The sequence below is a fragment of the Monodelphis domestica genome, chromosome 3 (genome assembly GCF_027887165.1).
Source record: "Monodelphis domestica isolate mMonDom1 chromosome 3, mMonDom1.pri, whole genome shotgun sequence".
NCBI classification, from domain to species: Eukaryota; Metazoa; Chordata; class Mammalia; order Didelphimorphia; family Didelphidae; genus Monodelphis; species Monodelphis domestica.
The window spans coordinates 82,135,114-82,153,492 of record NC_077229.1 but is presented as its reverse complement, the minus strand read 5'-3'; the positions used below and the strand labels follow the sequence as shown (position 1 = coordinate 82,153,492).

Below are 18,379 nucleotides of genomic sequence, written 5' to 3'. Positions count from 1 at the left end.
AAGGGAAGGGAAGGGAGAGGGGAGGGAAGGGAAGGGAAGGGAAGGGAAGGGAAAAGAAGGGAAAAGAAGGGAGGGAGGAAAGAAAGAAAGAAAGAAAGAAAGAAAGAAAGAAAGAAAGAAAGAAAGAAAGAAAGAAAGAAAGAAAGAAAGAAAGAAAGAAAGAAAGAAAGAAAGAAAGAAAGAAAGAAAGAAAGAAAGAAAGAAAGAAAGAAAGAAAGAAAGAGAGAAAGAAAGAAAGAAAGAGAGAGAGAGAGAAAGAAAGAGAGAGAGAAAGAAAGAAAGAGAGAAAGAAAGAGAGAAAGAGAGAGAGAGAAAGAAAGAGAGAGAGAAAGAAAGAGAGAGAGAAAGAAAGAGAGAGAGAAAGAAAGAGAGAGAGAAAGAAAGAAAGAAAGAAAGAAAGAAAGAAAGAAAGAAAGAAAGAAAGAAAGAAAGAAAGAAAGAAAGAAAGAAAGAAAGAAAGAAAGAAAGAAAGAAAGAAAGAAAGAAAGAAAGAAAGAAAGAAAGAAAGAAAGAAAGAAAGAAAGAAAGAAAGAAAGAAAGAAAGAAAGAACAGAAGACCAAATCAGCTGTTACAGTCCAAAAAACAGTGCAAAAGGGTTTGGGGGCAATGGCTCCAAGTCAAAGACTTGCACGCCTAACCCAGTTATTGGTACTGGTAAAGGAATTACCAATAACACCGGACAGAAGAGACACTTCATTAGACTGAGTTCACAAACCATGCAGCGAGCTAAGCTAAGCAGAGCTGGTAAGCATCTGTCACCTCTGACCTGCTGATTTCCTAAGTGGCAGGTCCTGTTGAGGCTGAAGGCAAAGAGAACACAATTCACAGGGGGATGCTTTTACGTGGTTTTACTTCCTGTTAATAGGACATGACTTTGTCGGGACAAGTCAGCACTTGGGTTTTATTTAGAACAAAGCCACCGGGGCATTCTTTTGACAGCTCTTCATACAGGAATCCCCAGCTGTTTTGCGGGGTCTTTAGATGGGTGGCATCCTCAAAGAGAAAAAAAAAATCACTGAAAAGGCTTATTGCAAAGTGCCACTGACCAGGCTGACACTGATTTTCCGTGTAGCCTTTCCTTTTCCCGTGGGCTCGGTCTGGGCAGAGGATCTGCTGGTGAAACTTACAAAGCCCCTTCTGGCAGGTCGGTCCTCAAAGGCGTGTTCCTTGAAGTCGCTCCCTCGCTGCCTCTGTGTGGTCTTCCAGGCATTTTCTTACTCTTCAGAGAGTTCCTGTAACACTTCGCTTATCGTGGTATCATCAGGAAACATCTGTAATATTCAGATTAAGAATCGACTCTGACCTCATCTACTTAGCTTTCAGGGACAGTCACTGCCTGCGAGCTAGCAGATTCAAGGAGTTTACCTTCGAGGTATTTTACAACAAAGCAGGCTGCCCAATTTTAAAGTTAGAGAACTGGAGAATCCATCCCAGGATTCTGTAATGCTGAGAATCCTCAAGCTGGAAGGGGCTTTGGGAGCCATCTAGTTAATGCTACTTGAATGGAGACTCTCCCAGCCTTTGTTGCCTACTGAGGCAGCATCACTGGGCAGCTTTAATGTTTCACTGTTTCCTGACATTGAGCTGAAATCTCACCTCCATTAGTACTGTTTCTCCCCTTTGGGAACCAGCAGAAGAAGTCCTCTGGCTTTAAAAGCCTTCCACATCCTGATCCCTTCCAACTTTTTCAGTCTTACACTGGACTCTCCTCCCCATAGCTTGTGATCCAGCAAAGCCACCCTTTGGTATTCCTCTCACACAATGTTCATCTCTCTTTTCACTAGCTGTCAGTCAACAAACTTTATTTATTTATGTGTTTCTGTATCTATATTTATATATGTGTTTATTATTTATTAACTTGGTATGGGCCAGGCACTGTGCTAAGTTCTGGGGATATAAGGAAAGTGGAAAAAATGAGCCTTTGTTTTCAAGGTTACAGTCTAATGAGAAAGACAACATGGAAAAACTACGTACAGGTAGCTCAGGGACTCAGTGAATAGAGAACCAGGTCTGGAGAGACGGGAGGTCCTAGGCTCACATCTGGTCTCAGACACTTCTTAACTGTGTGACCCTGGGCAAGTCACTTACTCCCAACTGCCTAGCCTTTTCTGCTCTTCTACTTCAGAACTGATACTTAGAGAAATGTTCATTGCTCCTGGTTAGGTGCAGCCAAAAGAACTAAAATGATAATATTCCCTAAAATAAATTATTTCTTCAATGCCATACCAATCAAATTAATTAAGAATTACTATACAGAGCTAGAAAAAATAAAACAAAATGTATCTGGAGGAACAAAAGCTCAAGAATAGCAAGGAAATCAATTAAAAAATAAAAAAAAGAAGGAAAGGGCCCAGGAGTACCAGATCTCAAACTATATTACAGAGCAATAGTCATTAAAACAACTTGGTAATGGATAAAAAATAGATAAACGATCAGTGGAATAGGCAGGTATATAATATGCAGAGTGTAGTTCTCTGGTGTTCAATAAACCCAAAGATCGAAGTTACCAGAGCAAGAATTCACTGTTTGACAAAGGCGGCTGGAAAGTTGTCTGGCAGGAACTAGCCATAGACCAACATCTCACATCATATACCAAGATAAGCTCACAATGGGTGCGTGATCTGGACATAAAGAGTGATATCATAAGTAAACGAGTGGAGCAGGGAGGAAATTATCTGTCAAATACATAGATGGGGGAAGAGTTCACGACCAAATAAGAGTTTGAGGAGTTACAGGAGGTAAAATACATAATTTCAATTACGTAAAATCAAAATATTTTTTCTACGACAAAATCAATGCATTAGAATTAGGAGAATTATAATAAAAGTAGGAAACCAAGGGGGAAATCCTTATAGCAATCTTCTCTGAAAAAGGTCTCATTTCTCAATATTACAAAGAACAGGGTCAAATTTAGAATAAAAACCATTCCCCAATTAATGAATGTTCTAATGATTCATTAATAATTTTATTATTACATTTATAGAATGATATATTTACATATAAATATGTACATTATAATACTTAATAATTAATTGTATTAAAATGTAATTTTCTTTTTCTTTTAATAACAAAATTCCTCATTAGTTTTCTGAAATTATATGATCCATATTGTCTCCTTCCCTTCCCTCCCCTCTCCCAGAGCTGGTTTATACATGTATTATCATGCAAAATGCATTTCCATATTATTAATTTTTTAAGAGAATAATTTATAAAAACAAACCCCCCAAATATATACCTAAATAAACAAGTGACAAAATCATATGTTTTCATTTGCATTCCTATTCCGACAGTTCTTTTTTTTCTTTAAAGTAATTTATTTTCCCAATTATATGTAATAACAATTTTCAACACATTTTTCAAAATTGTAAAACCAAAATTGTTTACTTCCATCCTTTTATTCCCCTCTCTCAGAGATAGAAAGCAATATGATCTGGGCATTACATGTATTATCATGCAAAACATACTTCCATATTGGTCATTATTTTAAGAGAATACTTATTAAACCCCAAATAAAAACAAACTATGATGAAAAATAGTATGCTTTGATTTGCATTCCAGCTCCAACAGTTCTTTCTCTGGTGGTAGATAGTCCAGAATTTTCCAGGATCATTTCATTGTTGAGAATAGCTTAGTCTTTCACAGTTAATTATTGTATAGTATTGCTGTTACTGTATACAATATTCTGTGGATTCTGCTTGTTTTGCCCTGTATCAGTTCATGTAGGTTTTTCCAGCTCTTTCTGAAATCATCCTGCTCATCATTTCTTATAGTTCAATAGTATTACATCCCCACCATATACCACAATTTGTTCAACCATTCCTCAATTAATGGGCATTCCCTCAATTTCCAATATTTTTATACAAGTATGTCCTCTCTCTCTTTTTTAAATCTCTTTGGGATATAGACATCACTAACAGTTCTTTCTCTGGAGGTGGATAGCATTCGTTTTTATAGTCCCTCAGAATTGTCCTGGATCATTGCATTGCTTTTAGTAGCAAAGTCTCTCACATTTGATCATCCCACAATGTTTCAGTTACAGTGTATAATGCTTTCCTGGTTCTGCTTATTTCACTCTGTATCAGTTCATGTAAATCCAGCTCTTTCTGAAATCATCCTGTTTATTATTCTTTATAGCACAATAGTATTCCACCGCCATCAGATACCACAATTTGTTCAGCCATTCCCCAATCCAGGGACACCCCTTTAGTTTCCAGTTCTTTGCCACCACAAAAAGAGCAGCTATGAGTATTTTTGTACAAACAGTTCCTTTCCCACTTTTTAATCTCTTTGGGATTGAAAAGTAATTTTTAGATGAAGAAATCAAAGCTATCAATAGACATATGAAAAAATGCTCCACGTCACTAATAATTAGAATAATCCAAATTAAAAAAACTCTGAGGTAACATTTCATACCCATTAGATTGCCTAAGATGACAAAAAAGAAAAATAAGAAACGCAGTAAGAGTTGTGGGAAAACAGGCATTTTAATGCACTGTTGGTGGAGTTGTGACCTCATCTAACCATTCTGGAAAGCAATTTAGAACTATGCCCCCAAATCTATTAACCTCTGCATATCATTTGACTCCGCAACACTCCTCCTAGGTCTATACCCCTCAGAGATTAAAGAAAGAGAAAAATGACACATAAGTATAAAATTATGGCAGTTCCTTTTGTGGCTGAAAAGAAATGGAAACTGAGGGGATGCCTAGCAATTGCAGAATGACTGGACAAGGTGTGGAATCTACTTGGATATCCTTAGAATCCTATTAGGTCATAAGGAATTATGAAGGGATGGTTTCAGAAAAACCTGGGGAAAATTTCTATAAACTGATACAAACACAGTAACAGCAAAATTGTAATGCTAATTGGCTTTTGAAAGGTTTAGTAACTGTTCAACACAACAACCCACCAGCAGTTCTAAAGGATTCATGATGAAACATGCAGAGAACTGATGGATTCAGAGGGCAAAATGGAAAATATTAGCTTCTCTTTCTTTTTTGTTTTGAGGGCATGGCTAATATGCATGACTATACGTGTTTTGTAATGAGGTTGTTTTTTCTTGCCTTCTCAGTGGGTAGAAGAAGGAGAGAATTTAGAATTAGAAAGAAAAAGAAAAAAGTCTTTATACATAAAAAAAAAAGACAAGGAGCTACAAAGAACAAGAGTAAAAGGATATGGGGCAGCAATATCAGAGGACCTGGGTTCAAATTTAAACAATTTCCAGCTATGGGACCTTGGGCTGGTCATTTAACCCCCATTGCCTAGCCCTTACTACTCTTCTGCCCTAGAACCAGTATTTAATATTGACTCTAAGAGAGAAGGTAAGAGGGTTTTTTAGGAAGGGTAAAGGGACATCAATAGGATAATATGAAAAAAATAGAATATGGCAGTAAGTATACTTTGGTGAATGTTTTATTAAAGAATGTAAAATAATGTACCCAAGACATATTTATTCACATTTTCTCCATCATTTTAAAAAGTCTAAACAATAAAGAACCTTTTTTTGGATCCTTGTCACTTTAAATGAAAGTTAAAATTATTTTCTCTAGCTCTAACGTTTCGCTAGTTTGAGGGGCATAGCTTTAATACTGTAAATCCACTTTGGTAGTGTTGTCATTTTTATTATATTGGGAAGGAAGGGAATAAGCATTTTAATAATGCCTATTATGTGCCAGGCATTGTGCTATGTGCTACAAATATTACCTCATTTGAGTCCCACACTGACCCTGTGAGGCAGGCACTATTATTAGCCCCCAGAAGAACAGTTTTCCTAAAACAACTATGTGCATATAAGATATATACAGTATAAAGGGGAAGTGATCTCAGAGAAGGTGCTGGAGGACAGGAAGGGGGTAGGGGTAGCTTGGAAAGATCTATTGTAAAAGGTGGAGTTTGAGGAGCCAGAGAAGTCGGGGAAGAAAGACAAGAAAGGAGATCATCCGGCGAAAAAACAGAGAGATGGAGCATCTATCTTGTGTGAACAGCAAGTAGGCTAGATTTGCTGGATTGTGGAGGGGGTAGAAAAGAATAAAGTATTAGAAAAGTGGCAAGGTAGGAAAGGCTGTCCGGCCTTCCTGCCTGGAATGTCCCACTCTTAACCTCTGTTTCTTGGCCTCCCTGCTGACTTCCTTCAAGACTCAGCTCAAATCTTACCTTCTGCAGGAGACCTTTTGTGACTTCCCACTCTCCTCCATATTTCCCTGTTAAATTACCACCAACTTATCCTCTCTCTGTCTGCCTGCCTGCCTATCTGTCTCTCTCTCTCTCTCTCTCTCTCTCTCCCTCCCTCCCTCTCTGTCTCTTTATCCCTCTCTCTGTCTCTCTCTCTCTCCCTCCCTCCCTCTCCCCTCTTTCCCTCTCTCCCTTCTTCCCCCTCTCTCTCCCTCTGTCAGTCTCTCTCTCCCTCCCTCCCTCCCTCCCTCCCTCTCTCTTTCTCTCCTGTCTCTGTCTCTCTCCCTCCCTCCTCTTCCCCTCTTTCTCTCTCTCTCTCTCTCTCTCTCTCTCTCTCTCTCTCTCTCTCTCTCTCTCTCTCTCCTCCCCCTCCTTCCCCTCTTTCTCTCTCTCTCCCTCTCTGTCTCTTTCTCCCTCCCCCTCCTTCCCCTCTTTCTCTCTCTCTCCCTCTCTGTCTCTTTCTCTCTCCCTCTCCCTCCCCTCTTTCTCTCTCTGTCTCTCCCTCCCTCCCTCCCTCCCTCCCTCTTTCTCTCCTCCCTCTCTCTGTCTCTGTCTCTCCTTCTCCCCCTTTCTCTCTCTCTCTCTCCCTCCCTCTCCCCTCTTTCTCTGTCTGTCTCTCTCCCTCCCCCTCAATCTTGTACATACCTATATGTATATGTATGTACATACACACATATACCTTGTATGACACAGTTAGACATTGTCTCCCCATTAGAGTATGAGCTCCTTAAAGGACTGTTTTATTTTTCTTTGTATCTTTCTTTGTAAAAGCACTCAGCACCGTGTCTGTCCCATTTTGTTGTTGCTGAGTCATTTCAGTTGTGTCTGAACTCCTGAACCTGGAGGTTTTCTTGGCCAAGAGCCTAAAGTGGTTTGCCATTTTCTTCTCCAGCTCTTTTGACAGATGAGGAAACTGAGGCAAACTGCCCAGGGTCACACAGTTAGTCAGTGTCTGAAGCTGGATTGGAACTCAGCTTTTTCTGACTTCAGCCTGGGTGCTCTATCCACCGTGCCATCTATCTGCCCTCTCTGGCACATAATAAGTCCTTAATGCTTATTGATAATTCTAGAGAACATTTGTAGAGTGCTTTACAGTTTGCAAAACACTTTACAACGATTATCTCATTTGATTCTCAAGACAACCCTGAGAAGTAGGTGCTATTATTTAGCCCCATTTTACAGATGTGGGAACTGAGGCTGAGGGAGAATAAGTGAGTTGCCAGGGTCACACAGCAAGTGTCTAAAGCTGGATTTGATCCCCAACTCCAAGTCCAATGCTCTATCAACTGTGCAACCTAGCTGCTCCTCCACACAACGATCCTTTGAATATTAAAAATCATTCTGACTCCATTTCTGATCTCCTGAAATCTAAGAAATCCTCTTTCTCCATTATTGCCTACTACCTGCATTCCCCTGTGGGGACTTTGAGGCATCCATCCATGTCTTCTCATCCTACAAAACTCTTTCCAGCATCGGCTGATCTAATAGATATTACTGTCCCCTACACTTGGCTCTAGGGCTGGCCTTTTTTCTGATCATATACCTCCTTGATAACATCTTTTCCTCTCACTTCCCTGAAACTAATTCTCATTGGGAGAATTTTTCAGTCTGCCATCTCCCATCGTGTCCTCTCTGTTACCCTTTGGATGATCTTTAATTTTCACTGCTTGGATGATCCACATTCCTCTTTCATCCCAAAGGTGCCATTTTGCAGTTTTCTAAAGTTATAACAGCACATGTAGAACACTTTTCTAAATCTTCTAAAGGTATACGGTCCTACCCTTTGCAAGCCCACAATGAATGGTCCCTGTGCTGCAGAGACTGGCTGGGAGGCAAACTTTTCCAGCTCTCAGATGTCACAAGACGGAGGCGTTGACCTCGTCCTGTTGTCCTGTGCCTGGCTGGGTCCACATCTGGAGGGCTGCGGCCACTTCTGGGCACCACGTCTTTCAGAACAACGCGGCCAGACGTGACATTGTGACAGACCTGACAGATACAAAGCAGATTGCTACAGATGCAGAGACGGATACAGAGACGACTTGAACAAGACTCTGGCAAGACTGTAGGAGCTACTAGAAAGGAGAGCGGAGCATCTTGTGAGACAGAGAATTCCCCATCGCTGGTGATGTTTGACTCTAACGCTTATTTACTATGGAACCTCTTCAAGCCAGCTACCATCCCTGAGCTTCTTTCTTCATCTATAAAGTGGGGATGTGATACCTGCAGTACCCAACTGCCAGGGTGGCTGGAAGGACTAAATGCAATGATGAATGGAATGTTCTTTACAAATGTTAGAGCATTACACAGGGGCAGTTAGGTGCTCGGTGGATAGAGACAGGAGGTCCTGGGTTCGAATATGACCTGGATGCTTCCTAATTGTGTGAGCCTGGGCAAATCCCTTCACCCCCATTGCCTAGCCCTTACCACTCTTCTGTCTTGGAACCAATACACAGTATTGATTCTAAGATGGAAGGTAAGATTTTTTTTTTAAGCACTATATGAATATCTGTTGCTATTATTCTTTTATTATCACCTTGTGTCCCTTTATTGACGTCCAAAGGAAAAGGTTAAGCTTCCTTGAGGGCAGGGACAGCAGCCCAGAGCTTTACACAGAACTGAATTTAATTTAATTGAGGCAGAGTGAATGACACATGTCGAGGATGCTTTCAAGAGCACGCAACTGAGGTGGAACTAAAATGAGCTCTAATGTGACTATTCTCAGATTCATAGAATTTTACAGTTAAAAGGTTCTGAGAACCTTCCTCTCCCCCCCCCCCCAAAAAAAAATCCCTTTGCTTTTGGGATAGAAGATAATGATAATGATGAAAATAATAGCTAACATTCATACAGCACTTTTTATTTTAAAACCTTCATCTTCTGTCTTAGAATCAAACAAGCATTTGTTCTAAGGCAGAAGAATGATAAGGGCTAGGCAAGTGGGGTTAAGTGACTCGTCCAGGGTCACCCAGTTAGGAAGTATCTAAGGCCTGATTGGAATCCAGGACCTCCCAATTTCAGGCCTAGCTCTCTGTCCACTTTGCTAACTGCCCCTTATATAGCACTTTTAAAGTTTGCAAAGTGCTTTCCAAGTATCTCATTTGATGTTCACAACAATCATGGAAAGGAGGTATTGTTATTATTCCTATTTTAATAATAATCATAATAGCTAACATTTATGTAGTAATTACTCTGTGCCAGGCATTAAGCTAAGCACTTTACAATTATTATCTCATTTGAGACTCCCAACAACCCCAGGAGATGAGTGCTATTATTACCTCCATTTTATAGAAAAGGAAACTGAGGCAGGCAGCAGGTAGGTGATTGCACCCAAGGTTCCATAGCCAGTATTGTCTAAGGCTGGATTTGAACTCAGATGTTCCTGACTGCCAGGCTCAGAGCTCTATCTACTGAGCCACCACTTGCCCTTATTTTATATTTACACATTAAATGTCGACAAAGTAATTTTCTCACAACCCTGTGAGGTACCAACGAGGAAACTGAGAGGCACAGAGGGGCTGGGTGATAAGGGTTTAAGGATCCCATTGCTAGTAAATGTATGAGTTATGACTCAGACTCACATTTCCTGACCCCAATACGCTTTCCATCTGCCCATAATGAGTCCCTTTGTTGCATTGTGACTATAAAATCAAGTCAGTAAACATTTATTAAGTGCCTTCTATGTGCCAGACACTGTGCTGAGCAAGGGGAGGGACGTGCTCTGGGAACAGCTGTTCACCCCAAAGGATGCCAGGCATCCTGATTTGGACGTGCAGCTTGCTTATCACAGCCTCATAGTTTTCTCCTTCTCTTCTACAGTAATTTCTGATTTTTTTTCCCCTTCTGGGTCTCCCACCACACACTCCTTTCACATTTCCCAATTTCAAAATCTTTCCCTTTCTTTAAGGATCTTTCATAAAGCCTGCCTTCCGTGATCCCCTGGGGAAAGACATAACCAGATCTCTAGATGTGAGATAGTATTCTGCCAGCAGTGTGAGAGGTGGTTTGAAGAAGGGGTGAGCGTGGTTTGACCACATCTGGGATGTTCTGCTTTAGTTCTGGGTATCATTTTTTACAAAAGATATGGAGAAGTTGGACAGTGTCCACAAGAGAGGCAGGATACCTGGTAAGGACTAAAGAAACTGCAAATGCTTCGTCTGAAGAGAAGATTTGGGGTTCAGGGAGAAGGAGGGCATTCAGGAAGCCAGATTGAACAAACATTTCTCAGGTGCTCACAATGAATGTGCCAAGTACTCTGCCAAACACTAGATGGAGGGGAGGGGACGATGGCTGCCTCTTCCAGCATTCGAAGGTCTATACATGAAGGAGGAATTAAAGGTGTTCTGTTTGGCTTTTGAGGACAGAACTAGGGTTACAAAGAGGCAAATTTAGGTTTATCATAAGGGAAAAAATTCCTACCAATTAGGATCTTCTCAAAGTAGAAGGTGCTGCCCTGGGAGGTGATAGGTTTCCCTTCATTGAGCATCTTTCAGCAAAGACTGGACTCTAGTGTAGTAGAGGGAATTTTTACAGTTTTATGTTGGGCTATTTGGCCACTTAAATGGCCTTCCAAATCTGAGATTTGAAGGCTATTTCCCCAGATCCTTCCCACAATCCTATGAGCTAGACAGGGGCAAGTGTGCTTCTCCCTACTTTATGGATTAGAATCCAGAAGGGAAAGAGCCAAACAGCTGAAAAATGGCAGAGACAAGGCTGGACCTCAACTTGCCTCTAACTGCAGAATGGAGTCAAAATACAGCTTTTCTAGATTCCAAAAGACAAGAGGCCCAGGAAAGAAAAATGGGTGCTGAGTATCAGCACATACAAGCACTTATGAATATATACACACACACATATACATACATCTATATATATATATATATAAATGTGCATATTTTTTAAACCTTTACCTTCTGTCTTAAAGTGAATACTCTGTATTGGTTCCAAGGCAGAAGAAGGAAGGGTAAGGGCTAGGCAATGGGGATGAAGTGACTTACTCAGGGTCACATAACTGGGAAGTGTATGGAGGTTAGATCTGAACCCAGGACCTCTCATCCCAAGCCTGGCTCTCAACCTACTGAGCCACCCAGTTGCAAGGCTAGAATTAAACTCATATTTATAAACTATACTTAGGAGACTCCAGAATCCCTTGCCTCAAGGGTAAAGTTCTTCACATTCTAGATCTGTTTAGGATTGAATGCGAAATATCAAGATATACAAATGTTTCATTTCCTCAAGAAAAAAAAAAAGGCCTTTGATGAGATGGCAAAACATCTTTTGCACTTGCTGCAGTGTTGACCCAGTGAGGGTTTTTTCTTTTCACAAGTTTACCACTATACCAAGATGGCCATGGAGAGGTCTCCTGGGAGGAGCTCGAAGCTAAGGAGTCTCTGAAAGGAGCCCCGTCCTCTCCTACCCTAGGAAGGGCTGCTTGCTGAGGTGACCACAAATCATAGAAAGAGCACATTCCTAGAACCTAGAATTCTTAGGGTGGGGAGAGTCCCTCAAAGATCAGCTTATCAGCCCTCTCCAGGAAGAGCCAACTTTCTACTTCATCTTCTTGATAAGTGATTAACCAACCAACCTCCAGCACATAAAAGCATTCTAAGAGCCTCAATTTCCTTATCTCTAAGATGGGAATAAAAGTATTTTGTTATGGAGCAATGTGCTACAGATCTAGAGACAACGGACCTGGGTTCAAATTTCAGCTCTTCTATTTACAACCAAGATGATTTTGAGCAAGTGATTTAAGTCCTTTACAGTCAACATGCATGGTCAAGTGGATAGAGGACTAAATGTGGAATAAGGTAGACATGAGTTCATATTCCACTCTTCCACTTGCTCCCCCCTTTTTAAGAATAAAGCCCTTACCTTCTGCCTTATAATCAATACTACATATTGGTTACAAGGCAGAAGAGTCCACTCACCCTTGATGAGCTCTGTGATTCATGGAGAGTCCATAAACCTCTCTCATACTCGGTTTCTTCATCTGGAGATAAAGATATTTATTGCACCAACCCTAAGATCATGTACCAACAGGGATCTGAAAATCTTAAGGTGTTATATGTATTTGTAATTATTGGGGCCTCAGTCTCCTCATCTAGAAGTGGACTAGTTATCTCTGATATTCCTTCCTATTATGAATCAAGGATCATTAAGGTCATTCTCAGAATTTTTTTTTGCCCTGGGCTTGGCATTCTTTGTCCTAAGGAATCTCAGCACATAGAATATTTAAATTGACAGCAAAGATTAGTCCTAGGCAGACAGATTACTAGGACCTTGGGATTGATTCTTCTGCCTCTTCTTACCTTCTAGATCTTTCTCCCTTTATTTGCCCAGTGGAGGAAGGAGTTTTGTGTCTCCTGGACAAAGCAGCTAATGGGAGTTTCCCACTGCCAAAGTAGGGAAGTCAGGCAGCAAACTACAGCTAGGGGTAGGGGCTGGAGAATGTGGAAATATCATAGTAGACCCTTGGTGGTCTACTGTATGACTTTTTAGATAGTGGCACTTTGTAAACCCACAAAAATATGATAGGGAAAAAGGTTATAGGAGGCAGCAAGTACCATGGGCAGCAACCACCATTATGAATGGGTGCTTAGATGGCAGGCTTCATCTCTGAGCAAATGTGCCTGGATCTATCTATCCAGCTCCAGTGTCTCTCCTGAACTTAAGCCCCACTTATCACCAATGGCTATTGGATGTTTCAAAATGGATGTCCGCAAGCCTTCTTAAATCCATCTTGTCTAAAATTTAAGCCATCATCTTTCTCCCCAAATTCTTCCCTCTTTCAAACTTCCCTATTTCTGTTGAAGGTTCCGCCATCTTTTTAGTGTCTCCTAATCTCAGAATTATCCTAGACTTCTCACTATCTCCATACATATCCAATCAACTGCCAAATCTTGATATTTCTACCTTCATATCTCTCTTATCTGACCTACCCTCCTTCACTCATCTTCATTCAAGCCCTTCTCACTTTTCCCCTAGATTATTGGAATAGCTTCCCAATGAATCTACTTGCTTCCAGTTTCCTTCTTACTCCAGTCCAACACACACTATGCTGCCAAAGTGATTTTCTAAGGCTTTAATCTGATTATATGATTCCCCTAGTCAACTAACATCATGGGATAAAACCCAAACTCCTTTGTTTAGCTTTTAAAGCCCCATTCAACCTGGCCCCAACCTCTATTTCCAGCCTCACAGGACATTGCTCCTACACTCTTTAATGCAGCCAGACCTCTCTGCTCCTCACACACATTGCATTTCTGTGCCTTTGACCTCGCTGTCTTTCTCCTCCCCTCTGTCTCAGGGTCTCTCTTTTTCTTTCAACCTTCCTTCTTTTTCTTTTCTTCTTTCCTTCTTCCCTTCCCTCCTTCCCTTCTCTCTTTCTTTTTTCTTTCTTTTTCTTTCTTCCCCCCTCCCCTCCTTCCTTTTTTTTTTATGTATTAGTATTAATTCTAAGACAGAACAGTGGTAAGGACCAGGCCACTGGGGTTAAGTGACTTGCCCATGGTCACACAGGTAGGAAGTGTCTGAGGTCATATTTGAACCCAAGATCTCCTGACTGCAGTCCTGGCTTTCTATCCACTTTCTTCTCACCTCTTTCTTAGATTCTCTCTTTTTCTTTCAACCTTCCTTCCTCTTCTTTTCTTCTTTCTTTCTTTTCTTCCTTCCTTCCTCCCCCCTTTCTTTCTTTATGTATTAGTATCAGTCCTAAGAAAGAAGAGTGGCAAAGGCTAGGCAATTGAGGTTAAGTGACTTGCCCAAGATCACACAGGTAGGAAGTGTATGAGGTCATATTTGAACCAAAGGCCTCCTGACTCCAGGCCTGGCTTTCTATCTACTGAGCCACCTACCTGCCCTCCTCTCTCTTTTAAGACAGCTCCAACATTATCTTCTGTACCAAGCCATTCTGGATCTAGTGAGGAGCTTCTCTGCTTTCTCTACTCTCAACTACTTTGCAGTTGAATTCATTCTGTTTTTGAATTTATTAACTTTACCTCTGTGCTATATGTATGTTTCCCCAATTAGAATGGTTGCTCTTTGCAAACTGGATTATTTTGTTCTTTGTTCTTGTATTCCCAGTTGCTTGAATTCCCAGCAATTCCCATTGCTGTCCTCAGCAATGACAATGATCAGATCTCTCAAAACCCCTTCTACTAGGGGGCAACTGGGTAGCTCAGTGGATGGAGAACCAGGTCTGGAGTCGGGAGATCCTGGGTTTAAATCTGACCTCAGACACTTTCTAGCCATGTGACCTTGGGCAAGTCACTTAACCCCCATTGCCTAGCCCTTTCCACTCTTCTGCCTTAGAACCAATTCACAGTATTGATTCTAAGACAGAAGGTAAGGGTTAAAAAAAATTATCAATTAAATCAAGTCATACAGGTCGGTCGTAATCTGCTTCTGCAGATAAAAAGTCCCCTATGCTGGTGAAATCTCAGGGCCTTCCTCTATTCGCATTCTTCCTCACTGGAAATGGGGGCTGGATTTGTGATTCCACTGGTAGAGAGAAATCCTGAAGAAGGACATTCCCTCTATTACTAATTCAGGTCAACACCTTCCCAGAAATCGTCTTAAGAAAGTCAACTGGGACAACTCTGATAGGGTAAGTCAATAGCCCCACATGACAAACAACTGGTATGTAGAAAAGGCAGGATTTGAACTCAGCTCTTATAGACTGAAACCAACCCATTCTTCATTATGGACACCAATTTGCCTTCTTCTTCCTTCTCCTTTCTTCCCCTTTCTTTTCCCCTTCCCCTTCTCCTCCTCCTTCTCATCCTTCCCTTCTCCTTCTCCTTTTTCTCCTTCCTTTTCCCCTTCCCCTTTTTCTTCTCCTTCTCTTCCTTCCCCTTTCCCTTCTTCCTCTTACCTTCTCCTTCCCCTTCTCTTTATCTTCCTTCCCCTTTCTCCTCCTCCTCCTCCTCCTCCTCCTCCTCCTCCTCCTCCTCCTCCTCCTCCTCCTCCTCCTCCTCCTCCTCCTCCTCCTTCTTCTTCTTCTTCTTCTTCTTCTTCTTCTTCTTCTTCTTCTTCTTCTTCTTCTTCTTCTTCTTCTTCTTCTTCTTCTTCTTCTTCTTCTTCTTCTTCTCCTCCTCCTCCTCCTCCTCCTCCTCCTTCTCCTTCTTCTTCTTCCCCTCCCTTCCATCTTAGAATCAATACTGTGTATCAGTTCTAAGGCAGAAGAGCAGTAAGGGCTAGGCAATGGAAGCTAAATGACTTACCCAGGGTCACGCAGCTAGGAAGTGTCTAGGGCCAGATTTGAATCAAAGACCGCCCCCATCTCTAGGCCTGGCTCTCCATCCACTGAGCCACCCAGCTGCCCCCTTCCCTTTCTTCTATATTGAGATGAAAGATGTCTCTCTGACATCAAACCAGAGCAAGATTCCTGATGATCAGCAACCACTGCTGGAAGCCCTGCAGAATGGCAGTTTATTTGAATGAGAGGAAACATAAAGACTACAGAATCTCACCAATCCAAAAAAGTAACTTTTTCATTTATTATATTAAACAATAACATTTCTTTTGTTATATTAAACAATAAATACATTGAATGGGGATAAATTTCAAACACCTCTTTCCCATTTTGAGCTGATAATATTTAAAGAATAAATCGAGCTACGATAATATACATATTTGAATACATTAGTGAATTTCAGGACAACGGATTTCCTACTTTTCACCATCTGTGAACAGTCACTTATAAGACAAGAAATTAACGGTGCCTCCCATATAGTAGACACTTGTGGAAGTATTTGTGGAATGAATGATTGTAGCACTGTTGTGAAATTTTCGGCAGAAGCGATTGTATTTCAAAATAACTTTTATTATACTTCTATTTACCCTTAAACAGGATGAGAATGAAATCAGGGGAAATGGACAGGAAGGATGAGCCAGAGCCTCATTTTAATGGTCTTTTGAACTCTTTCATGTTTATTTTACTAGCTTCCATGCATCCCATGGAGGGCAGAGCAGGTGAGTCACAAAGCAGAGATTCTGAAATGAATTCACCTGCTTACTCTTTTCCCAAATGAACCAGATTGGAAGAACTGAGGAGAATATTTCTCATTTCAGTAAAAGGAGATGCATTGAGTAGGTTATCTTGCTCCGAAAGAAAACAGAATAGAATAATAAAGGTTCTAGAACTGGAAGGAATCTTAGAGAAGATCTAAAATTCCATGTTCTCTAGAGGCTCTACCTCATAAACAATGGCCATGTAGAAATTCAGGGGAAATAATTAGCTATGTTATTGTGTGTTGAACAACAAAATGGGCTGCCAACACAAAAGAGAAGTCTTCCCCTTGGCCTTTCTAAACCTCAGATAACCACAAAACCAGGAGGCTTTGACAATTCTTTTTTTTTTTTTTTAAAGCACTCACAGCTATAAGCTAAGTGAAGGGCTAAGCACCAGCCAGGAGGGAGGGAAGGAGAGAGAAGGTGTCCAAAGGAGCATCTCTCTGCTCTGCTCCTGGGGCTGGCTGGCTTCCCCGTTCCTTCAGATATAGCTCCCAAACATGGATGAGGCATTTCTCAAAATAATAAAATTAATTGGGGGTAGGGGTGGGGGAAGTATAAGCAAGCACTGATTTTTGGCATGAGGAAGAACCCTAAAAATAGGCAAAAGAAGTTGCTTCTAGTATAGGAAAACTGTAATTGCAGTAGCAACATCACCTACAGTTGCTTTTATTGACTCTCTTCAGCTGCCTATTTGTGTTCACCACTGGTTAAAGGTTATCAAGACAAGAAGGTACAACCAGGGGGAAAGGTGTGCTCCCTCGAGGGGCCTTTCTCCCTATCTCTCCCCCTCTACCCTCATTTTCCTCATCCTTCAAGGCCCAGCTCCAACTCAAGCATCTCTACAATGTTCTCTCTCCCTCTTCCTCCACTGAACCAACCTGGAAATAATTCCTCCTTAATCTGACTTCTGGGTACCCTGTTTTCTGCTTATGCACTCAGCAGCCTCTGATATGCCTTATTATTTACAAGTCAGTATCTTATCCTCTGTATTTGACTCTTCAACCCTGTTGAAGCCAAGGATGGTGTCCTAGGTGAATTTTCAGGACCCAGTACACACACATTCTCTCTCTCTCTCCCCCTTTCATTCTCTCTCTCTCTCTCCCTTTCATTCTCTCTCTCCCCCTTTCATTCTCTCTCTCTCTCTCTCTCCCCTTTCATTCTCTCTCTCCCCTTTCATTCCATCTCTCTCCCCCTTTCATTCTCTCTCTCTCCCCTTTCATTCTCTCTCTCCCCTTTCATTCCATCTCTCTCCCCCTTTCATTCTCTCTCTCTCCCCTTTCATTCTCTCTCTCTCTCCCCCTTTCATTCTCTCTCTCTCCCCCATTCTCTCTCTCTCCCCCTTTCATTCTCTATCTCTCTCTCCCTTTCATTCTTTCTCTCTCTTCCTTTCATTCTCTTCCCCATTCTCTCTCTCTCCCCCTTTCATTCTCTCTCCCCTTTCATTCTCTCTCCCCCATTCTCTCTCTCTCCCCCTTTCATTCTCTCTCTCTCTCCCCCTTTTTTTCTCCCTCCCTCTCTTTCTCCTCTCTTCTCCCTCCTCTCTCTCTCTCTCACTCAAAAAAGTGTTGAATTGAATTTGTCTTTTTATCACCCTGAGCAGTGGGTTTTGCATATAGTAAGTGTTAAACAAATGACTTTAATAAATAAAAAAACATTAGGTTATATACAACAGAAAGGGGACAGGCAACTAGAGTCTGGCCTGGCATGTAATTTCATTAGCATAGGAAATTCTTGGGTGAGTAATCTGGCTCTACCAAGGCAGATCAGTCCCTTCTCTGTGATTTAGTCTTAAAAGAGTGGCAAAGGGCATTGAGAGGTTCAGTGACTTGTCTAGGGTCACACAACAAATCTACATCCAAAGTGGGGGTTTGAACTTGAACCTGGCTCCTAAGTCAGCTTTCTATCCACACTATTCTGAGCTGTCATACCAAGAGTGGAAACCCCCCTAAAAATAAAAATCTCCTTCCTGTTAGCTAAACTGATCACGCCAATTTGATTCAATAATTATATTAGTGGTATAATCTAGGGGCTGACCTGGAAATGCAAAGTTCCAGAAAATGAAAAGGAGAAGAGAAATTATCCTTTTCTGTTGCATTTCTAGAGGGTTTTTTACAAAGTGTTTTCCTCACAGCAGCTGGGAGGAGTGAGGTAGTTCAATTATTGCTGGCCCCATTTTACAGATGAGGAAACTGAGTT

General features: G+C 41.3%; 1 protein-coding gene across 7 annotated transcripts in view; it reads right to left on the bottom strand.

Moving 5' to 3' along the window:
- EPS15L1 (epidermal growth factor receptor pathway substrate 15 like 1) overlaps positions 1 to 18,379 on the bottom strand; it is a 149,774-nt gene that overhangs the window by 5,897 nt on the left and 125,498 nt on the right. Inside the window, exon 27 of one of the 7 annotated variants that reach the window (XM_056822294.1) lies at positions 868 to 1,272. The exons of the other annotated variants lie outside the window; for them this stretch is intronic. Coding sequence (XP_056678272.1) covers positions 1,262 to 1,272 — 11 coding nt within the window. The 3' untranslated portion in view covers positions 868 to 1,261. Of the gene's footprint in view, positions 1 to 867; positions 1,273 to 18,379 lie in introns of those variants that run through there. 7 annotated transcript variants of the gene reach the window in all.